Source organism: Somniosus microcephalus, chromosome 23 (genome assembly GCF_052327205.1).
Source record: "Somniosus microcephalus isolate GS21.2 chromosome 23, FLI_Smic_1.0, whole genome shotgun sequence".
NCBI classification, from domain to species: domain Eukaryota; kingdom Metazoa; phylum Chordata; class Chondrichthyes; order Squaliformes; family Somniosidae; genus Somniosus; species Somniosus microcephalus.
In genome coordinates, this window is record NC_141009.1 from 15,103,450 (window position 1) to 15,123,513 (window position 20,064).

Below are 20,064 nucleotides of genomic sequence, written 5' to 3' on the forward strand. Positions count from 1 at the left end.
TCTGTGGGAATTTTTATTGTAATATGTATTGAAGTTTGAATCGAGTAACGATGCGTAAAAGACGTGATCTGGTGCCACCCGGTGATCAGCTCTGACAATCTCCTCCACCTCCAGGGATCTGTGAACCTGCACAGGGAGCTGCAGAGAGAGAGAGGGAGGGGAGGGGAGGGGGCTGCATAGATTGTCTTTAGTCCCTTGAGGCAGGGGAAGGCTGGCCTTACCTAGAGGATTGTCCCTGGATTTTTTTTAAAAAAGCAGAGGAGAATAATGTTCCTGTAGGTTGTGGGGCTGTGAGGAGATCCTCAAACAGGTGCACGGGGCAAAGCTGATGGGGCGCTCCCTCCCCTCCCTCTCTCTGCAGAATGAAGCACTCAGGGTCTGTCCTGTAACCAGCCTCTCCTGCGACGTCAGGAGTCATTAATAACCAATTAGGGGGTCATTCAGGCGGCTATAAAGAGGGCTGAGAGATTTTTTTGGGGGGCGAGTGCTCGAGAGCAACACACACTTTCTGTCTCTCCCTCTCCCCCCTCCACGGCATCTCTGCTCTTGCCCATTGCATCCACTTGGCACTGGGGAGGGTTCGCCTCTCCCGCAGACCCCATGGGTTCAGTCCTGCCGTCCGAAGCGCTGGCGCTCAAAGCCGGCTTCAAGCCCCACGGTTTCTCGCTGGCGGAGATCATCACTTCCGATATCCTTCACAGCTTTCTGTACGGCCGATGGAGGAACGTTCTGGGAGAACAACTTTTCGAAGACAAAAGCACCAGCGGCAGTCAGAAAACCGCCTTCACCGCCGAAGCGCTGGCGCAGTCCTTCACCGGAGGTGAGTGAGGAGCTGCCACCGGGGAATAACGAGGGACAATCTCACAACCTGCTCCCAACTTTCAGCAATCATTGATAGTCAGACCCGTAAAAAAAAGATGCAAAATACGGAGACGCAGGCGGGACCCCGCTTTGATAAAACTCAAATCACTTCTTTGGTTTCATTTCAAATACTTTCGTGAGATTTAGAATAATATTTCTATTTTTGCCCATTAAGCGTTTTGCAAAAATAGATTTCGATGCTTTAATGTTTTTTTTTTAAGGACTACGGAAATATAACCATGAATTGAATTTGGGCCGATCATTGTGAAACAGATCAGGAATAAATAGGGTGTTGTGTTTAAATAAGGAGAACTATATATTGTACAGGATTTTTAAAAAAATGTTTGAAACTTCAGCGGCCAGGATTTCGATCGAAAAATGATTTGTATTTGTATCTGAAATATTGGGGGATGTTCTGTGCTGACAGAGATGGAAGGTGCAGGTGAATAGTCAGATTATCATATAAATCATAGATTCATACAGCACAGGAGGAGGCCATTCGGCCCACCGTGTCTGTGCCGGCTCTCTGGGAGAGATCTCCAACTAGTCCCACTCCCCTGCTCTTTCCCCACAGCCCTGCCAACCTTTCCTTGTTTTAGTACAGAGCCAATTCCCGATTGAAAGAGAATTCTATTTTGATTCCATATCAATTGATTTGATTCGGGTTCCAATGGAATCACCTTTACCCATTGTGAATGGGAGCGGAGGAGGTGGCGAGTTGAAAATGCTTATTTGGTTTATTTTTTTTAAATGTTAAAGCCAGGAATGAGAGGGAGAGAAGGCGAACTGTCAGAGTCTGCCTGTAATGGGCAGGTTAACAGGTGCCCAACAGTGAGTGGCACAGACTGCCAGCCAGGGTCTGGATTCAGGGTAATGGGCGCTATTTAGCCACTCGCTCCCCAGCGTGTACAGCGCTATTACGCTTTTAATGGGTAAATCGTGTGTGTGTGCGTTTGTTTAGGGGACGGGAGCCTTTATTTTAAATACACCTGCATTTCTGACCTGAAAAAAATCCCTAATTTAACGAACCAAATCTGTGCAGGGAGAGAGAGAGAGAGAGAGAGGAAAGTTTCGTTCTTGCCCAACGAGTGTGCTTTCTAAGCCGCTCTCCCAGCCAGCGGCCCGACCTCTGACTGCTGCACTCTGAGCCTCAGTGCCTTTCACACTGTGGTGCTCAGTGCCCGAATCCGGCCCGATCGGTCCACGCCGTTCCTTGGGTGTTTTTTTAAAGCAATGTGGCCACCTCACTCTGCCGCTGCAATCCTGTAGAATCACAATCTTCAAATGAAATCCGTTCTCCAAATTCTTATTTATTTCCTTAAACTTCTGAATGTTCATTTTATACAATTTCCTCCGGCCATTCCAGTTTTATTTAGCACCTAAGATCCATAATAACTGAACCATGAGCGCAGTTTCGTTCTTGGCAAGATTATCTTAAATATCATCTACTAAATATAATTTCAATCTCTGTCTCTCCTGGACCTTTCCTTTAAGACGGATACATTTGATCCGCCGACTTTAATTATTTTAAGCCCCCCCAGTCCCCAGTCAGAGTCGCGCACCGTTGTGTTGCTGTGGTCAGGGTCTTCAGTGCTAAACTTTCACCAAGCTCCTCCTTCCCTCCGCTGCAGAAGTTCAGAAGCTGTCGAGCCTGGTGCTGCCCTCCGAGGTGATTATAGCCCAGAGCTCCATCCCCGGGGAGGGGCTGGGCATCTTCTCCAAGACTTGGATCAAACCCGCCACCGAGATGGGTCCCTTCACCGGTAGAGTCATCTCCCCGGAACACGTGGACCTGTACAAGAACAACAACCTGATGTGGGAGGTAAGGAGCAGGGGCGCTGGGCGACACAGCCGCTTATAGGGGACAGCACCCCGCACACCCGCTTATAGGGGACAGCCCCCCGCACACCTGCTGAGAGGAGACAACACCCCACACACCTGGTTATAGGGGACAGCACACCTGGTTAGAGGGGACAGCACCCCACACACCTGCCTATAGGAGACAGCACTCACACACCTTATAGGGGACAGCACTCACGCACCTGCTTATAGGGGGCAGCACCCCACACACCTGGTTATAGGGGACAGCACCCTGCACTGCTGGTTATAGGAGACAGCACCCCACACACCTGGTTATAGGGGACAGCACCCCACACACCTACTTATAGGGGACAGCACCCACACACCTGGTTATAGGGGACAGTACCCAGCACACCTTATAGGGGACATCACCCCACACACCTGCTTATAGGGGACAGCACCCCACACACCTACTTATAGGGGACAGCACCCCACACACTTGGTCATAAGGGACAGCACCTTGCACATCTGCTTATAGGGGACCGCACCCCACACTCCTGGTTATAGGGGACAGCACTCACACCGGCTTATAGGGGACAGCACCCCACACACCTGGTTACAGAGGACAGCACCCCACACAGCTACTTATAGGGGACAAAACCCAGCACACCTGCTTATAGGGGACAGCACCCGCACACCTGCTTATAGGAGACAGCAGTTTTCACACACCTGCTTATAGGGGACAGCGCCCCGCACACCTGGCTATAGGGAACAACATTCCACACGCCTGGTTCTAGGGGACAGCACCCCACTTACCTAATTATAGGGGACAACATCCCGCACACCTGGTTATAGGGGACAACACCACACGCACCTGTTTATAGAGGACAACACCCTGCACACCTGGTTAAAGGGGACAGCACCATGCACACCTGCTTATAGGGGACAACAACCAACACACCTGCTTATAGGGGACAGCAACCCGCACATCTGGTTATAGGGGACAGCATCCCACACACCTGGTTATAGGGAACAACATCCCACACACCTGCTTATAGGGAACAACATCCCACACACCTTGTTGTAGGAGACAGCATCCCGCACACCTGGTTATATGGGACAGCACCCCACACACCTAGTTATAGGGAACAACATCCCACACACCTTGTTGTAGGAGACAGTATCCCGCACACCTGGTTATATGGGACAGCACCCCACACACCTAGTTATAGGGAACAACATCCCACACACCTTGTTGTAGGAGACAGCATCCCGCACACCTGGTTATATGGGACAGCACCCCACACACCTGGTTATAGGGGACAACATCTCACACACTAGTTATAGGGGACAGCACCTCGCAAACCTGCTTATAGGGGACTGCACCCTGCACACCTGATTATAGGGGACAGCACGTCGCACACCTTATATGAGACAGCACCCCACACACCTGTTTATAGGAGACAGCACCCACACACTTGGATATAGGGGACAGCACCTCACACACCTGGTTATAAGGGACAACACCCTGCACATCTACTTATAGGGGACAGCACCCCACACTCCTTATAGGGGTCAGCACCCCACACACCTGGTTATAGGGGACAGCATCCCGCGCACCTGGTTATAGTGGACAGCACCCCGCACACCTGCTTATAGGGGACACCACCCCACACACCTGCTTATAGGGGACAGCACCCCACACACCTTATAGGGGACGGCACCCCACACACTTGGTCATAAGGGACAGCACCTTGCACATCTGCTTATAGGGGACAGCACACCGCACACCCTGCTTATAGGGGACAGCACCCCACACTCCTGGTTATAGGGGACAGCACTCACACTGGCTTATAGGGGACAGCACCCCACACACCTGGTTACAGAGGACAGCACCCCACACAGCTGGTTATAGGGGACAGCACCCCATACACCTGGTTATAGGGGACAAAACCCAGCACACCTGGTTATAGGGGACAACATCCCACACACCTGCTTATGGGGAACAACATCCCACACACCTGGTTATAGGGGACAGCACCCAGCACACCTGCTTATAGGGGGCAGCACCCTGCACACCTGCTTATAGGGGACAGCAGCCCACACACCTACTTATAGGGGACAGCATCCCACACACCTGGTTATAGGGGACAGTACCCCGCACACCTGGTTATAGAGGACAGCACCCCGCACACTTCATTTTAGGGGACAGCACCCCACACACCTGGTTATAGGGGACAACACCCCACACACCTGGTTATATGGGATATTACACCACACACACTGGAATTGTAGGGAATAACATGGGGTAACAGGTCTTACTCCACATAAGGGTTATAGGGAATAACATTCCACACGGGGGTTATACAGGATATCAGACCACACACATGGGTTGTAGGGGTAACACTCCACACTCTTGGATTATTGGTACCAGCCAATTTGACTCAGTATTAGATCTAGGAGGGGTAGACCTGTTGTTGGGGGTGGGGTTCTTCCCCCTCAGCCCAACATAACCTGTGGAAGCCAATGCCCAAACTGGTTGGGTAACAAGCGGTGGGAAGCTTGCCAGTGTTCTGTGGTGGTTGGTTACACCGTTTTATTTATTTCAACTCTGGCAGTGCCCCAGAACAGACTTTGGAGGCTACAAAGTCTTGGTTCTGTCAACCTGTATCTATATTCTGTGGAATTCAGTGTTTTGGGACTGTCCCAATGGGGAGAGTGTGTGCATCTCGCATTGTGCCAGTAGAAAGTCTACTTGTGTAGATTGTTGAGTACTTTGGTTTGGACACTCTCTTAAACAAGTTGGTGGATTTCTCACATGTGTCAAGACACTTGGACTGACCAGAAAAAATTACATTGGCTGTACAGAATAACACTCCATGCATAGGGGTTATAGAGGTTATCTCTCTCTCTTGTTCCCCATCTCTGTCTCCATCTGTCTCTCTGTCTCTTACACGGTGTCTTTCTCTGTCTCTCTCTCTGATGGTTTCGGTTTAATATCAATTTTGCTTTTACAAGTATTTTTTGGATTTGTCTATATTTTACTTTTTTTAAATATTGATTCTAATTGAAACCATTCTAATCTATAAATAGAAAACTCTGCCTGGTCCCAGAGCTTTTCAGGACATTTAACCATTTCAGTGTGTTTTTAAAAAAAAAATCACTTTTCAAACTCACTTTTTTTCTTCCTCTTCAGCTTTCTCCCCCGTCCCTTCTCTCATGAAATAGTTGACTCCTTTCTGGACTGCAGTTCTACCCTCCAGGAAGTCTGAGGGTGATCTTCTCCAGGGTCCTCAGGGTTCAGGGTGACTCTCCCCAGGGTCCTTAGGGTTCAGGGTGATCTTCTCCAGGGTCTTCAGGGCGACTCTCCCCAGGGTCCTCAGGGTTCAGGGTGACTCCCCCCAGGGTCCTCAGGGTTTAGGGTGACTCTCCCCAGGGTCCTCAGGGTTTAGGGTGAATCACCCCAGGGTCAACAGGGTTCAGGGTGAATCTCCCCAGGGTCCTCAGGGTTCAGAGTGACTCTCCCCAGGTTCCTCAGGGTTTAGGGTGAATCACCCCAGGGTCAACAGGGTTCAGGGTGAATCTCCCCAGGGTCCTCAGGGTTCAGGGTGAATCTCCCCAGGGTCCTCAGGGTTCAGAGTGACTCTCCCCAGGTTCCTCAGGGTTTAGGGTGACTCTCCCCAGGGTTCAGGGTGACTCTCCCCAGGTTCCTCAGGGTTTAGGGTGAATCTCCCCAGGGTCCTCAGGGTTCAGAGTGACTCTCCCCAGGGTCATCAGGGTTTAGGGTGACTCTCCCCAGGGTTCAGGGTGACTCTCCCCAGGGTTCAGGGTGACTTTCCCGAGGTTCCTCAGGGTTTAGGGTGACTCTCCCCAGGGTTCAGGGTGACTCTCCCCAGGTTCCTCAGGGTTTAGGGTGACTCTCCCCAGGGTTCAGGGTGACTCTCCCCAGGTTCCTCAGGGTTTAGGGTGACTCTCCCCAGGGTTCAGGGTGACTCTCCCCAGGTTCCTCAGGGTTTAGGGTGACTCTCCTCAGGGTTCAGGGTGACTCTCCCCAGGGTTCAGGGTGACTCTCCCCAGGGTCCTCGGGGTTAGGGTGACTCTCCCCAGGGTTCAGGGTGACTCTCCCCAGGGTCCTCAGGGTTCAGGGTGACTCTCCCCAGGGTCCTCAGGGTTTAGGGTGAATCACCCCAGGGTCAACAGGGTTCAGGGTGAATCTCCCCAGGGTTCAGGGTGACTCTCCCCAGGGTTCAGGGTGACTCTCCCCAGGGTCCTCAGGGTTCAGGGTGACTCTCCCCAGGGTCCTCAGGGTTAGGGTGACTCTCCCCAGGGTTCAGGGTGACTCTCCCCAGGGTCATCAGGGTTTAGGATGAGCTGGTGAAGAGGACCAATTTGGGTGATGGGGGAAAGGCAGGGGTGGGGGATTAAATTGGACAACACTTTTACAGAGCCGGCACTGGCGCGACGGGCCGAATGGCCTCCTTCTGTGCTGTCAGGAACTGCGGCTCCCTTCGATCTCGGTCAGTTTCACTGACAGTGGACTTTCCTCCGGGAGCTGCTCCAGTTTGGGACTGAATCGCCTGAAACAAACTCTCTCGCATTTTGGCCATTTCTGGCTCTCGGGAGTTTCAAGTGTAGGTTTCTTGATCAGACATGGAAGGCCAGTTGGGGGCTGGGCATTTCAAGCCAGGTGGAGCCCGGGTGGAGTTTGGGGTTCAGGGGGTGAAGTCGCGTTGGACAGGAGCAGGGTGCAGATATTCCAACCGGGTTCGGGTTTGGGGGAAAGGAGGACATTTGTTGGAAACCATCACAAGTGTTGTGTCCGTCTCCCTGGGACACCAGGTGAAGGTTTGCCTTTCAGCAGCTCAATCAGGATAGAATTGGATGGAAACATTTGAATGTGTGTTTTAGAAGGTCACGATCTTTAGGCGGCGGGGTGGGGGGGGGGGAGGTTATTGTTTTCGCAGAAAAACATAATGTCCCCAATTCTGTGCATCGTTTCCTCAAAACACTCCCCGCCCATTGTCCCATCTGTTTGTGAATGAATCCAGTGGGGTTTCCTGATATTCCTGTTAATACAAAACACACAGAGGCAATGAATGGCGAGTCTGTCCCGGGTCAGTGTCAGTGTCCCAGGTTAGTGTCAGTGCCCCGGGTCAGTGTCAGTGTCCCAGGTTAGTGTCAGTGTCCCGTGTCAGTGTCAGTTTCGGTGTCCCGGATCAGTTTCAGTGTCCCGGGTTAGTGTTTGTCCCGGGTCAGTGTCTGTGTCGGTGTCCTGGGTCAGTTTCAGTGTCCCGGGTTAGTGTTTGTCCCGGGTCAGTGTCTGTGTCGGTGTCCTGGGTCAGTGTCAGTGTCCCGGGTTAGTGTCTGTCCCGGGTCAGTGTCAGTGTCGGTGTCCAGGGTCAGTGTCGCTGTCTTGGGTCAGTGTCGGTGTCCCGGGTCAGTTTCAGTGTCCCGGGGTTAGTGTCTGTCCCGGGTCAGTGTCAGTGTTGGTGTCCCGGGTCAGTTTCAGTGTCCCGGGTCAGTGTGGGTGTCGGTGTCCCGGGTCTGAATTGACGGCTCCCTCTCCCCCTCTGTCCCAGGTTTTCAATGACGATGGCACGGTCCGATATTTCATTGACGCCAGCCAGGAGGACCACCGGAGCTGGATGACCTACATCAAGTGTGCGAGGAATGAGCAGGAGCAAAACTTGGAAGTGGTCCAGATAGGAAACAACATCTACTATAAAGCCACCGAGGTGAGGAGGAACCCAGCCTGCAGAGCAGAGGCTTGTGGCAGGAAGGGTTTAGCCGGCTCCAGGCGGGCTGTGTTTTCACACTGTATCCTGGGTGTGATTGTGGTTGGTGAGCGAGTGGGGATTATTGCAGGTTCGAGCCCCGCTCCAGTCCGAGCCGAGCCGAGCCGAGAGCGGGCTGTGGGATCGTGCTACATCGAGCTGGGCAGCAGAGTCAGTCCCTAGTTCCTGGTGACCATATCTGGTGTTCAGGAGGTTGTGAGAACAGGTGGACTGAAGATGGGGCATAATTTACAGAGGGATAAACATACAGATAGTTATCTATAATAAAAGCAGAGACTGTAGATCCTCCACAATCTGTGGAGACAAGAGATTAGTTAACGTGCCGGGTGTGAACTTCGTCAAAACATTGTTCAGATTCCCAACTTCTGCAGTTTTGTGTTTATAGATATGAAAATGTGTCTTTCATATATTCATATACGGCACTGCCGTGAACCTTCATTTATAAACCCGTCATGTAGCAATCAGCCCACGGCTCCGTATTACATGACCACCCGGTATAATCCTGGGCCAGTCTGGTCCTACAATTGATTCCAGACCAGTTAACCATCAGGGCACTAGAAGTGACACCACTGAAAGTGTCTCACTTAAAACGGTCCTATTGCACAGCGGAAATCGCAAAGGCCAGCGTTCTTAACCAGAAATCTTCTGATCTCGTTTGTTCTGTCAGAATCACGCAGAAGCATTGCTTGCTGGTTACTCGGCTGTTTTAGATTTTTTAGGGCGGTGTATTTTCCCTCTCACTTGCTCCCATGTAAACGCTGCTGGAGGTGTTGACTGTTGTTGGGGTTCGGTTCGGTTCGAAGGGCACTGGTCAGCCTGAACTACTGAGCCCAAATGACCCCTCTTCAAGTGTAAGTACAGACAGCGAATTGTGAGCTATTTAACCATGGAAGCATCACAGATCAGCTGGCCGTCACCCGCGTGTTTCTAGCAGGAGGATCAGTCTGGGGGAGACCTTTGGCTCTGTTTTCCTCTTCCCCCCCCCCCCCCCCTTATTCCATTGTTTACCCTAAGTCCAGCTAACAGTACACCATTGGTGGACATTTGACAATTTTTTTTTGATGCTTTTGTTAAACAATTCCTTTCTCCTCTTGTACTTTGAAGGGCACAAGGAAACGGGGTGTTAAAAAAAAAGAAAGACTTACATTTATATAGCACCTTTCACCACGTCCCAAAGCGCTTTACAGCCAATGAAGTACATTTGAAGTGTAGTCACTGTTGCGCACAGCAAGCTCCCACAAACAGCAATGTGATAATGACCAGATAATCTGTTTGTGTTACGTTGGTTGAAGGATAAATATTGGCCAGGACACCAGGGATAACTCTCCCGCTCTTCTAAGAAATAGTGCCATGGGATCTCTTAGGTCCACCTGAGAGAGCAGACGGGCCCTCGGTTTAGCTTCTCATCCGAAAGAGGCACCTCCGACAGTGCGGCACTCCTTCAGCATTGCACTGGAATGTCAGCCTGGATTTTTGCGCTCAAGCCTCTGGAGTGGGACTTCTGACTCAGAGGCGAGAGAGTGCTACCCACTGAGCCTCTGACTGACACGCGCTGGAACATCCCTTTCGCCTGGTTTGAATGGAACCCAGAATGATGGGACAAAAGTTTTTTTTTCTTATTGTGAAATTACATTGGACCATTCTCACAGCAGCTCCTCGGGTTGGGGTGGATTAGAGGGAGCTTCACTCTGCATCCAACCTGTGCTGTACCTGATCTAGAAACGCTTGGTGGGACAGAGCGGCAGGAGACTTATTCTATGCCCAACCCAAACTGTACCTGACTGGGAGCGCTGGCTGCAGACACGAGAGTCTGAAGGGGCGGCGGGGGGGGGGGGGGAATGCACTGATATCTCACACTTTGATAAGCATCAAATTCGAGGCATAAAAAGGGAGGTATTCACGGTGTCTACATCATGGACGTAAAGCTCTGTAGATGTGGAGCAGATGTACGTAAAGTTTAACACTGTATATCAGCAGTCAAACGTTATAATACCATAATAGTTACGGGAATTAAAGCAAAGCCCTATTCTCTTTCTCTGCTCCCCTTAGACTATTCCCCCCGACCAGGAGCTGCTGGTGTGGTACGGAAATACACAGAACACATTCCTCGGGATCCCAGGAGTCCCAGGGATGGAGGAGGAACACAGGAAAAAGAACAAAGATGGTAATTACTGTTAACACTAGTGGAACAACTCTAGCAGAGGCTGACGGGGCCGATTAGGGGGGGGGGGGGGGGGCGGCGTTAAGGAATGGAGACTCCGATTATTTAAACACTATCAAATCAAAAAACTCGTATCGATTAATCGTATCTGTTACCCCGCAGAGATGGCCTTGCAATTTAAAATCGTTGAACAGCATTACTGCAATGTTGAGTGTGCAGCAGTAGTTCGCATCACAGTAGCAGTGTCACTAAAATAAAACGTCCCAAGGCAGGAACAGGTCCTGAGCTGTCACAGGAGAAGAGTTCGGGGAGTTGACCAACGTTGTGATTAAAGAGTTACATTCTGAGAAGAGCATTGGAGGTGAGGAGAGAGGTGGGAAGGGCAGAAAGGAGAGTGTTTCAGAGTCTAGGGGCCAATATTGTTGCAGAATTTTAAACAGGTGTCAGCATAGACACCATGTAGATTGCTCATTTCTAGATAATATTCAATTGTTAGCTTTCACTCCAGAATTACTTGTTTGTACATAAATACAAACATCACCCGCCCCCCCCCCCCCTCCCCCGGGTTTTGCTATCCATCAGTGGGCACTGATTACCGTCCAGTACCTTTTGCCAGTTTCACTTCCGCTGTGAGCCTGGAGGGTGGCTGGTTAGTTGCTGATGAGGACAGGCTTTCACTACCGCCTCAAGCCTGGAACTGATGCTGTGCAATATCTTATGTGCACGGATCCTGTGGGTTAATGCCTTTGGTAAAGTAGTGGGCAAAAGTAATTTGGTGAAAAATATGTTATATATTCGTGCACTAATATCACAATTCAAGGCTCCTGTCTTGGTCTCACAGACACTGCAAATTGTCAAAAAATGATCATTTTAGGAGTTTATTGCACTAAACTAAAGGAAACTTTAGAATTAGGGGGCTGGGGTGGCTCAATGGGTTTTCACACTGTCACTTCACACTCTGGGTCTGGGTACAGTTGGTTACCACACTCCCTTCACACTCTGGGAATGGTACAGTGTGTTATCACACTGTCCTTTCACACTCTGGGTCTGGATGGTTCAGTGGGTTATCACACTGTCCTTTCACACTCTGGGAATGCTACAGTGGGTTACCACACTGTCCTTTCAAACTCTGGGACTGGGTACAGTTGGTTACCACGCTCCTTTCACATTCTGGGAATGGTACAGTGTGTTATCACACTGTCCTTTCACACGCTGGGACTGGGTGGTTCAGTGGGTTATCACACTGTCCTTTCACACTCTGGGACTGGGTTCAGTGTGTTATCAAACTGTCCTTTCACACTCCGGAACTGGTTACAGTGGGGTATCACACTGTCCTTTCACACTCTATGGTACTGTGTGTTATCACACTGTATCTGCACACTCTGTGACTGGGTACAATGGGCTATCACACTGTCATTTCACGCTCTGGGTCTGGCTCGTTAAGTGGGTTATCACAGTGTCCTTTCACTCTCTGGAACTGGGTACAGTGGGTTATCACACTGTCCTTTCACACTCTGGAACTGGGTACAGTGGGTTATCACACTGTCCTTTCACACTCTGGGGCTGGGTACAGTGAGATATCACATTGTATCTTTACACTCTGGGACTGGGTACAGTGTGTTATCACACTGTCCTTTCACACATTGGGACTGGGTGCAGTGGGATATCACACTGTCCTTTCACACTCTGGGACTAGGTGGTTCACTGGGTTATCACACTGTCCTTTCACACTCTGGGACTGGGTTCAGTGGGTTAGCACACTGTCCTTTCACACTCTGGGACCGGGTGCAGTGGGTTATCACACTGTCCTTTCACACTCTGGGGCTGGGTACAGTGAGATTTCACATTGTATCTTTACACTCTGGGACTGGATACAGTGGGTTATCACACTGTCCTTTCACACTTTGGGACTGGGTGCAGTGGGATATCACACTGTCCTTTCACACTCTGGGCTGGGTATAGTGGGATATCACACTGTATCTTCACACTCTGGGACTGGGTTCAGTGGGTTAGCACACTGTCCTTTCACACTCTGGGACTGGTTACAGTGGGTTATCACACTGTCCTTTCACACTCTGGGCTGGGTATAGTGGGATATCACACTGTATCTTCACACTCTGGGACTGGGTTCAGTGGGTTAGCACACTGTCCTTTCACACTCTGGGACTGGATACAGTGGGTTATCACATTGTCCTTTCACACTCTGGGACTGGGTTCAGTGCATTTTCACACTGTCCTTTCAAACTCTGGGACTGGGTACAGTGGATTATCAAGCTGTATCTTCAAACTCTGGGACTGGCTACAATGGGTTATCACACTGTCCTTTCACACTCTGGGACTCGGTGGTGCAGTGTGTTATCACACTGTCCTTTCACACTCTGGGGCTGGTTACACTGGGTTATCACATTGTCCTTTCACACTCTGGGACTGGGTACAGTGGGTTATCACACTGTCGTTTCACACTCTAGGAATGGAACAGTGGGTTATCACACTGTATCTTCACACTCTGGCACTGGGTACAGTGGGTTATCACACAATCCTTTCACACGCTGGGTCTGGGTGGTACAGTGGGTTATCACACTGTCCTTTCACACTCTGGGTCTGGATGGTTCAGTGGCTTATCAAACTGACCGTTCATACTCTGGGACGGGGTTCAGTGGGTTATCACACTGTCCTTTCACACTCTGGGACTGGGTGCCGTGGGTTATCACACTGTCCTTTCACACTCTGGGATTGGGTGCTTCAGTGGGTTACCACACTGTCCTTTCACACTCTGGGACTGGTTACACTGGGCTATCACATTGTCCTTACACACTCTGGGACTGGGTGCAGTGGGTTATCACACTATCCTTTCACACTCTGGGACTGGGTACAGTGGGTTATCACACTGTCCTTTCACACTCTGGGACTGGGTACAGTGGGTTATCACACTGTCCTTTCACACTCTGGGCTGGGTACAGTGGGATACCACACTGTATCTTCACACTTTGGGTCTGGGTTCAGTGGGTTAGCACACTGTCATTCCACTCTCTGGGACAGGGTACAATGTGGTATCACACTGTCCTTTCACGCTCTGGGTCTGGCTCGTTAAGTGGGTTATCACAGTGTCCGTTCGCACTCTGGGACTGGGTGGTACAGTGGGTTATCACACTGTCCTTTCACACTCTGGGACTGGGTTCAGTGGGTTATCACATTGTCCTTTCACACTCTGGGACTGGGTGGTACAGTGCATTTTCACACTGTCCTTTCACACTCTGAGACTGGGTACAGTGGATTATCAAGCTGTATCTTCAAACTCTGGGACTGTCTACAGTGGGATATCACACTTTCCTTTCACACTCTGGGTCTGCGTGTTTCTGTGGGTTATTACACTGTCCTTTCACACTCTGGGACTCGGCGGTGCAGTGTGTTATCACACTGTCCTTTCAGTCTCTGGGACTGGTTACACTGGGTTATCACATTGTCCTTTCACACTCTGGGACTGGGTACAGTGGGTTATCACACAGTCCTTTCACACTCTGGGTCTGGGTGGTACAGTGGGTTATCACACTGTCCTTTCACACTCTGGGTCTAGATGGTTCAGTGGGTTATCAAACTGACCATTCATACTCTGGGACGGGGTCCAGTGGGTTATCACACTGTCCTTTCACACTCTGGGATTGGGTACAGTCGGTTATCACACTGTCCTTTCACACTCTGGGACTGGGTATGGTGGGTTATCACACTGTCCTTTCACACTCTGGGACTGGGTACAGTGGGTTATCACACTGTCCTTTCACACTCTGGGCTGGGTACAGTGGGATATCACACTGTATCTTCACACTCTGGGACTGGGTTCAGTGGGTTAGCACACTGTCCTTTCACACTCTGGGACAGGGTACAGTGGGTTATCACACTGTCCTTTCACAATTTGGGACTGGGTGGTACAGTGGGATATCACACTGTCCTTTCGCACTCTGGGACTCGGTTTTGCAGTGTGTTATCACACTGTCCTTTCACACTCTGGGACTCGGTGGTGCAGTGTGTTATCACACTGTCCTTTCACACTCTGGGACTGGTTACACTGGGTTATCAGATTGCCCTTTCACACTCTGGGACTGGGTACAGTGGGTTATCACACTGTATCTTCACAATCTGGGACTGGGTACAGTGGGTTATCACACAGTCCTTTCACACTCTGGGTCTGGAAGGTTTAGTGGGTTTACAAACTGACCTTTCATATTCTGGGACGGGTTCAGCGGGTTATCACACCATCCTTTCACACTGGGACTGGGTGCAGTGGGTTATCACACTGCCCTTTCACACTCTGGGTTTGGGTGCTGCAGTTGGTTATCACACTGTCCTTTCACACTCTGGGACTGGTTACACTGGGTTATCACATTGTCCTTTCACACTCTGGGACTAGGTGGTTCACTGGGTTATCACACTGTCCTTTCACTCTCTGGGAATGGGTACAGTGGGATATCACACTGTAACTTCAAACATTGGGTCTGGGTTCAGTGGGCTAGCACACTGTCCTTTCACACTCTGGGACTGGGTACAGTGGGTTATCACACTGTCCTTTCACACTCTGGGACTGGGTACAGTGGGTTATCACACTGTCCTTTCACACTCTGGGACTGGGTACAGTTGGTTATCACACTGTCCTTGCACACTCTGGGACTGGGTACAGTTGGTTATCACACTGTCCTTTCGCACTCTGGGCTTGGGTACAGTTGGTTATCACACTGTCCTTTCACACTCTGGGACTGGGTACAGTGGGTTATCACACTGTCCTTTCACACTCTGGGACTGGGTACAGTTGGTTATCACACTGTCCTTTCACACTCTGGGACTGGGTACAGTGGGATATCACACTGCCCTTTCACACTCTGGGATTGGGTGGTACAGTGGGATATCACACTGTCCTTTCACACTCTGGGTCTGGGTGGCACAGTGGGTTTTCACACCGTCCTGTCACACTCTGGGACTGGGTGGTACAGTGGGTTATCAAACTGTTCTTTCACACTCTGGGACTGGGTACAGTGGGTTATCACACTATCCTTTCACACGCTGGAACTGGGTACAGTTTGTTATCACACTGTTCTTTCAAACTCTAGGACTGGGTGTTTCAGCGGGTTACCACACTGTCCTTTCACACACTGGAACTGGATACAGTGGGTTAACACATTGTCTTTTCACACTCTGGGACTGGGTGGTTTAGTGGGTTATCACACTGTACTTTCACACTCTGGGACTGGGTACAGTGGGTTAACACATTGTCTTTTCACACTCTGGGACTGGCTGGTTCAGTGGGTTATCACACTGTATCTGCACATTCTGGGACTGGGTTCAGTCAGTTATCAAACTGTCCTTTCACACTCTGGGACTGGGTACAGTGGGTTATCACACTGTCCTTTCGCACTCTGGGATTGGGTGATTCAACAGGTTACCACACTGTCCTTTCACAATCTGGTACTGGCTGGTTCAGTGGGTTATCACACTGTCCTTTCACACTCTGGGACTCGGTGGTGCAGTGTGTTATCACACTGTCCTTTCACACTCTGGGACTGGGTACAGTGGGTTATCACATTGTCCATTCACACTCTGGGACTGCGTACAGTGGGTTATCACACTGTCCTTTCACACTCTGGGACTCGGTGGTGCAGTGTGTTATCACACTGTCCTTTCACACTCTGGGACTGGGTACAGTGGGTTATCACATTGTCCATTCACACTCTGGGACTGCGTACAGTGGGTTATCACACTGTCCTTTCACACTCTGGGACTCGGTGGTGCAGTGTGTTATCACACTGTCCTTTCACACTCTGGGACTGGTTACACTGGGTTATCAGATTGCCCTTTCACACTCTGGGACTGGGTACAGTGGGTTATCACACCGTATCTTCACAATCTGGGACTGGGTACAGTGGGTTATCACACAGTCCTTTCACACTCTGGGTCTGGAAGGTTTAGTGGGTTATCAAACTGACCTTTCATATTCTGGGACGGGTTCAGCGGGTTATCACACTGCCCTTTCACACTCTGGGTTTGGGTGCTTCAGTGGGTTATCACACTGTCCTTTCACACTCTGGGACTGGTTACACTGGGTTATCACATTGTCCTTTCACTCTCTGGGACAGGGTACAGTGGGATTTCACACTGTCCTTTCACACTCTGGGACTGGGTACAGTGGGTTAACACATTGTCTTTTCATACTCTGGGACTGGGTGGTTCAGTGTGTTATCACACTGTCCTTTCACACTCTGGGACTGGGTACAGCGGGTTATCACACTGTCCTTTCACACTCTGGGACTGGGTACAGTTGGTTACCACACTGTCCTTGCACACTCTGTGACTGGGTACAGTTGGTTATCACACTGTCCTTTCGCACTCTGGGATTGGGTACAGTTGGTTATCACACTGTCCTTTCACACCCTGGGACTGGGTACAGTTGGTTATCACACTGTCCTTTCACACTCTGGGACTGGGTGGTACAGTGGGATATCACACTGCCCTTTCACACTCTGGGATTGGGTGGTACAGTTGGTTATCACACTGTCCTTGCACACTCTGGGACTGGGTACAGTTGGTTATCACACTGTCCTTTCGCACTCTGGGATTGGGTACAGTTGGTTATCACACTGTCCTTTCACACTCTGGGACTGGGTAGAGTGGGTTATCACACTGCCCTTTCACACTCTGGGACTGGGTACAGTGGGTTATCACACTGTACTTTCACACTCTGGGACTGGGTGATTCAACAGGTTACCACACTGTCCTTTCACAATCTGGTACTGGCTGGTTCAGTGGGTTATCACACTATCCTTTCACACCCTGGGACTGGGTACAGTGAGTTAACACACTGTCCTTTCACACTCTGGGACTGGGTGTTTCAGTGTGTTATCTCAATGTCCTTTCACACTCTGGGACTGGGTGGTACAGCGGGTTACCACACTGTCCTTTCACACTGGGACTGGGTGGTACAGTGCGATATCACACTGTCCTTTCACACTCTGGGTCTGGTTGGTTCAGTGTGTTATCACACTGTCCTTTCACACTCTGGGACTGGTTACTGTGGGTTATCGCACTGTCCTTTCACACTCTCGGACTGGGTGGTACAGTGGGTTATCACACAGTCCATTCACACTCTGGGACTGAGTGTTACAGCGGGTTATCAAACTGTCCTTTCACACTCTGGGACTGGGTGGTTCAGTGGGTTATCACACTGTCCTTTCACACTCTGGGTCTGGGCGGTACAGCGGGTTATCACACTGTCCTTTCACACTCTGGGACTGGGTAAGGCTGTGGGTTATCACAATGTCCTTTCGAATTTTGGGACTGGGTACAGTGGGTTATCAAACTGTCCTTTCAAACTCTACGACTGAGTGGTACAGTGGGTTATCAAACTGTCCTGTCAAACTCTGGGACCGGGTACAGTGCGTTATCACACTGTCCTTTCACACTCTGGGACTAGGTGATTCAGTGGGTTTTCACACTGTCCTTTCACACTCTCGGACTGGGTGGAATAGTGGGTTATCACACTGTCCTTTCACACTCTGGGACTGGGTTCAGTGGGTTATCACACTGTCCTTTCAAACTCTCGGACTGGGTGGAACAGTGTGTTATCACACTGTCCTTTCACACTCTGGGACTGGGTACAGTGGGTTACCACACTGTCCTTTCATACTCTGGGACTGGGTGTTACAGTGGGTTATCACACTGTCCTTTCACACTCTCGGACTGGGTAGTACAGTGGGTTATCACACTGTCCTTTCACACTCCGGGACTGGCTACAGTGGGTTATTACACTGTCCTTTCACACTCTGGAACTGGGTACAGTGGGTTATCACACTGTCCTTTCACACTCTGGGACTGGTTACTGTATTTTATCGCACTGTCCATTCACACTATGGGACTGAGTACAGTAAGTTAACACACTGTCCTTTCACACTCTGGAACTGGGTACAGTAAGTTAACACACTGTCCTTTCACACTCTGGGACCGGGTACAGTGGGTTAACACACTGTCCTTTCACACTCTGGGACCGGGTACAGTGGGTTATCACACTGTCCTTTCACACTCTGGGACTGGGTTCAGTGGGTTATCACACTGTCCTTTCACACTCTGGCACTGGGTGGTGACATAAGAAAAATACTAAGCACTTGGTTTGATTATAAAACAAGGCTTTTATCAACTTTTTCACAACCATGTGTTTCTAGTTACATCACTAGCTCCTGGTTACAAAAACGTCCTGAGCAAGCTGGGCCCACACCCGAGTATTTTTACTTTCCTTGGACGGGGCCAGCAACTGGCCGCCCAGTGTTATCTCATGAGTCATTTCTACATGAATGGTAAAATTCATGACCGGAGGTACAGTGGTTTATCACACTGTCCTTTCACACTCTGAGACTGGGTACAGTGGGTTATCACACTGTCCTTTCACACTCTGGGACTGGGTACAGTGGGTTATCACACTGTCCTTTCACACTCTGGGACCGGGTACAGTGGGTTATCACACTGTCCTTTCACACTCTGGGACTGGGTACAGTGAGTTATCACACTGTCCTTTCACACCCTGAGACTGGGTACAGTGGGTTAACACACTGTCCGTTCACACTCAGGGACTGGGTGGTTCAGTGGGTCATCACACTGTCCTTTCACACTCTGGGACTGGGTACAGTGGGTCATCACACTGTCCTTTCATACTCTGGGACCGGGTACAGTGGATTATCACACTGTCCTTTCACACTCTGGGACCGGGTACAGTGGGTTATCACACTGTCCGTCCACACTCTGGGACTGGGTACAGTGAGTTATCACACTGTCCTTTCACACTCTGGGACTGGGTACAGTGGGTCATCACACTGTCCTTTCACACTCTGGGAGGTTCAGTGGGTCATCACACTGTCCTTTCACACTCTGGGACTGGGTGGTAACATAAGAAAACTACTAAGCACTTGGTTTGATTATAAAACAAGGCTTTTATCAACTTTTTCACAACCATGTGTTTCTAGTTACATCACTAGCTCCTGGTTACAAAAACGTCCTGAGCAAGCTGGGCCCACGCCCGAGTATATTTACTTTCCTTGGACCGCGCCAGCAACTGGTCGCCCAGTGTTATCTCATGAGTCATTTCTACATGAATGGTAAGATTCATGACAGGAGGTACAGTGTGTTATCACACTGTCCTTTCACACTCTGGGTCTGGGTACAGTGGGATATCACACTCTCCTTTTACACTCTGGGACTGGGAACAGTGGGTTATCACACTGTCCTTTCACACTCTGGGACTGGGTGGTGCAGTGGGTTATCACACTGTCCTTTCACATTCTGGGACTGGCTGGTGCAGTTGGGTATCACACTATCCTTTCAAACTCTGGGACTGGATAGAGTGGGTTATCACACTGTCCTTTCACACTGTGTGACCGGGTACAGTGGGTTATCACACTGTCCTTTCACACTCCG

General features: G+C 50.3%; 1 protein-coding gene across 1 annotated transcript in view; it reads left to right on the top strand.

Annotated features, from left to right (window-relative positions):
• The first annotated feature begins 541 nt into the window (after positions 1-541).
• Positions 542-20,064, top strand: part of prdm12a (PR domain containing 12a) — a 29,855-nt gene continuing 10,332 nt past the window's right edge. Inside the window, exons 1-4 of the mRNA XM_085965974.1 lie at positions 542-820; positions 2,493-2,683; positions 8,241-8,396; positions 10,506-10,620. Of these exons, the coding sequence (XP_085822100.1) occupies positions 601-820; positions 2,493-2,683; positions 8,241-8,396; positions 10,506-10,620 (682 nt within the window). The 5' untranslated portion in view covers positions 542-600. The remainder of the gene's footprint in view (positions 821-2,492; positions 2,684-8,240; positions 8,397-10,505; positions 10,621-20,064) is intronic.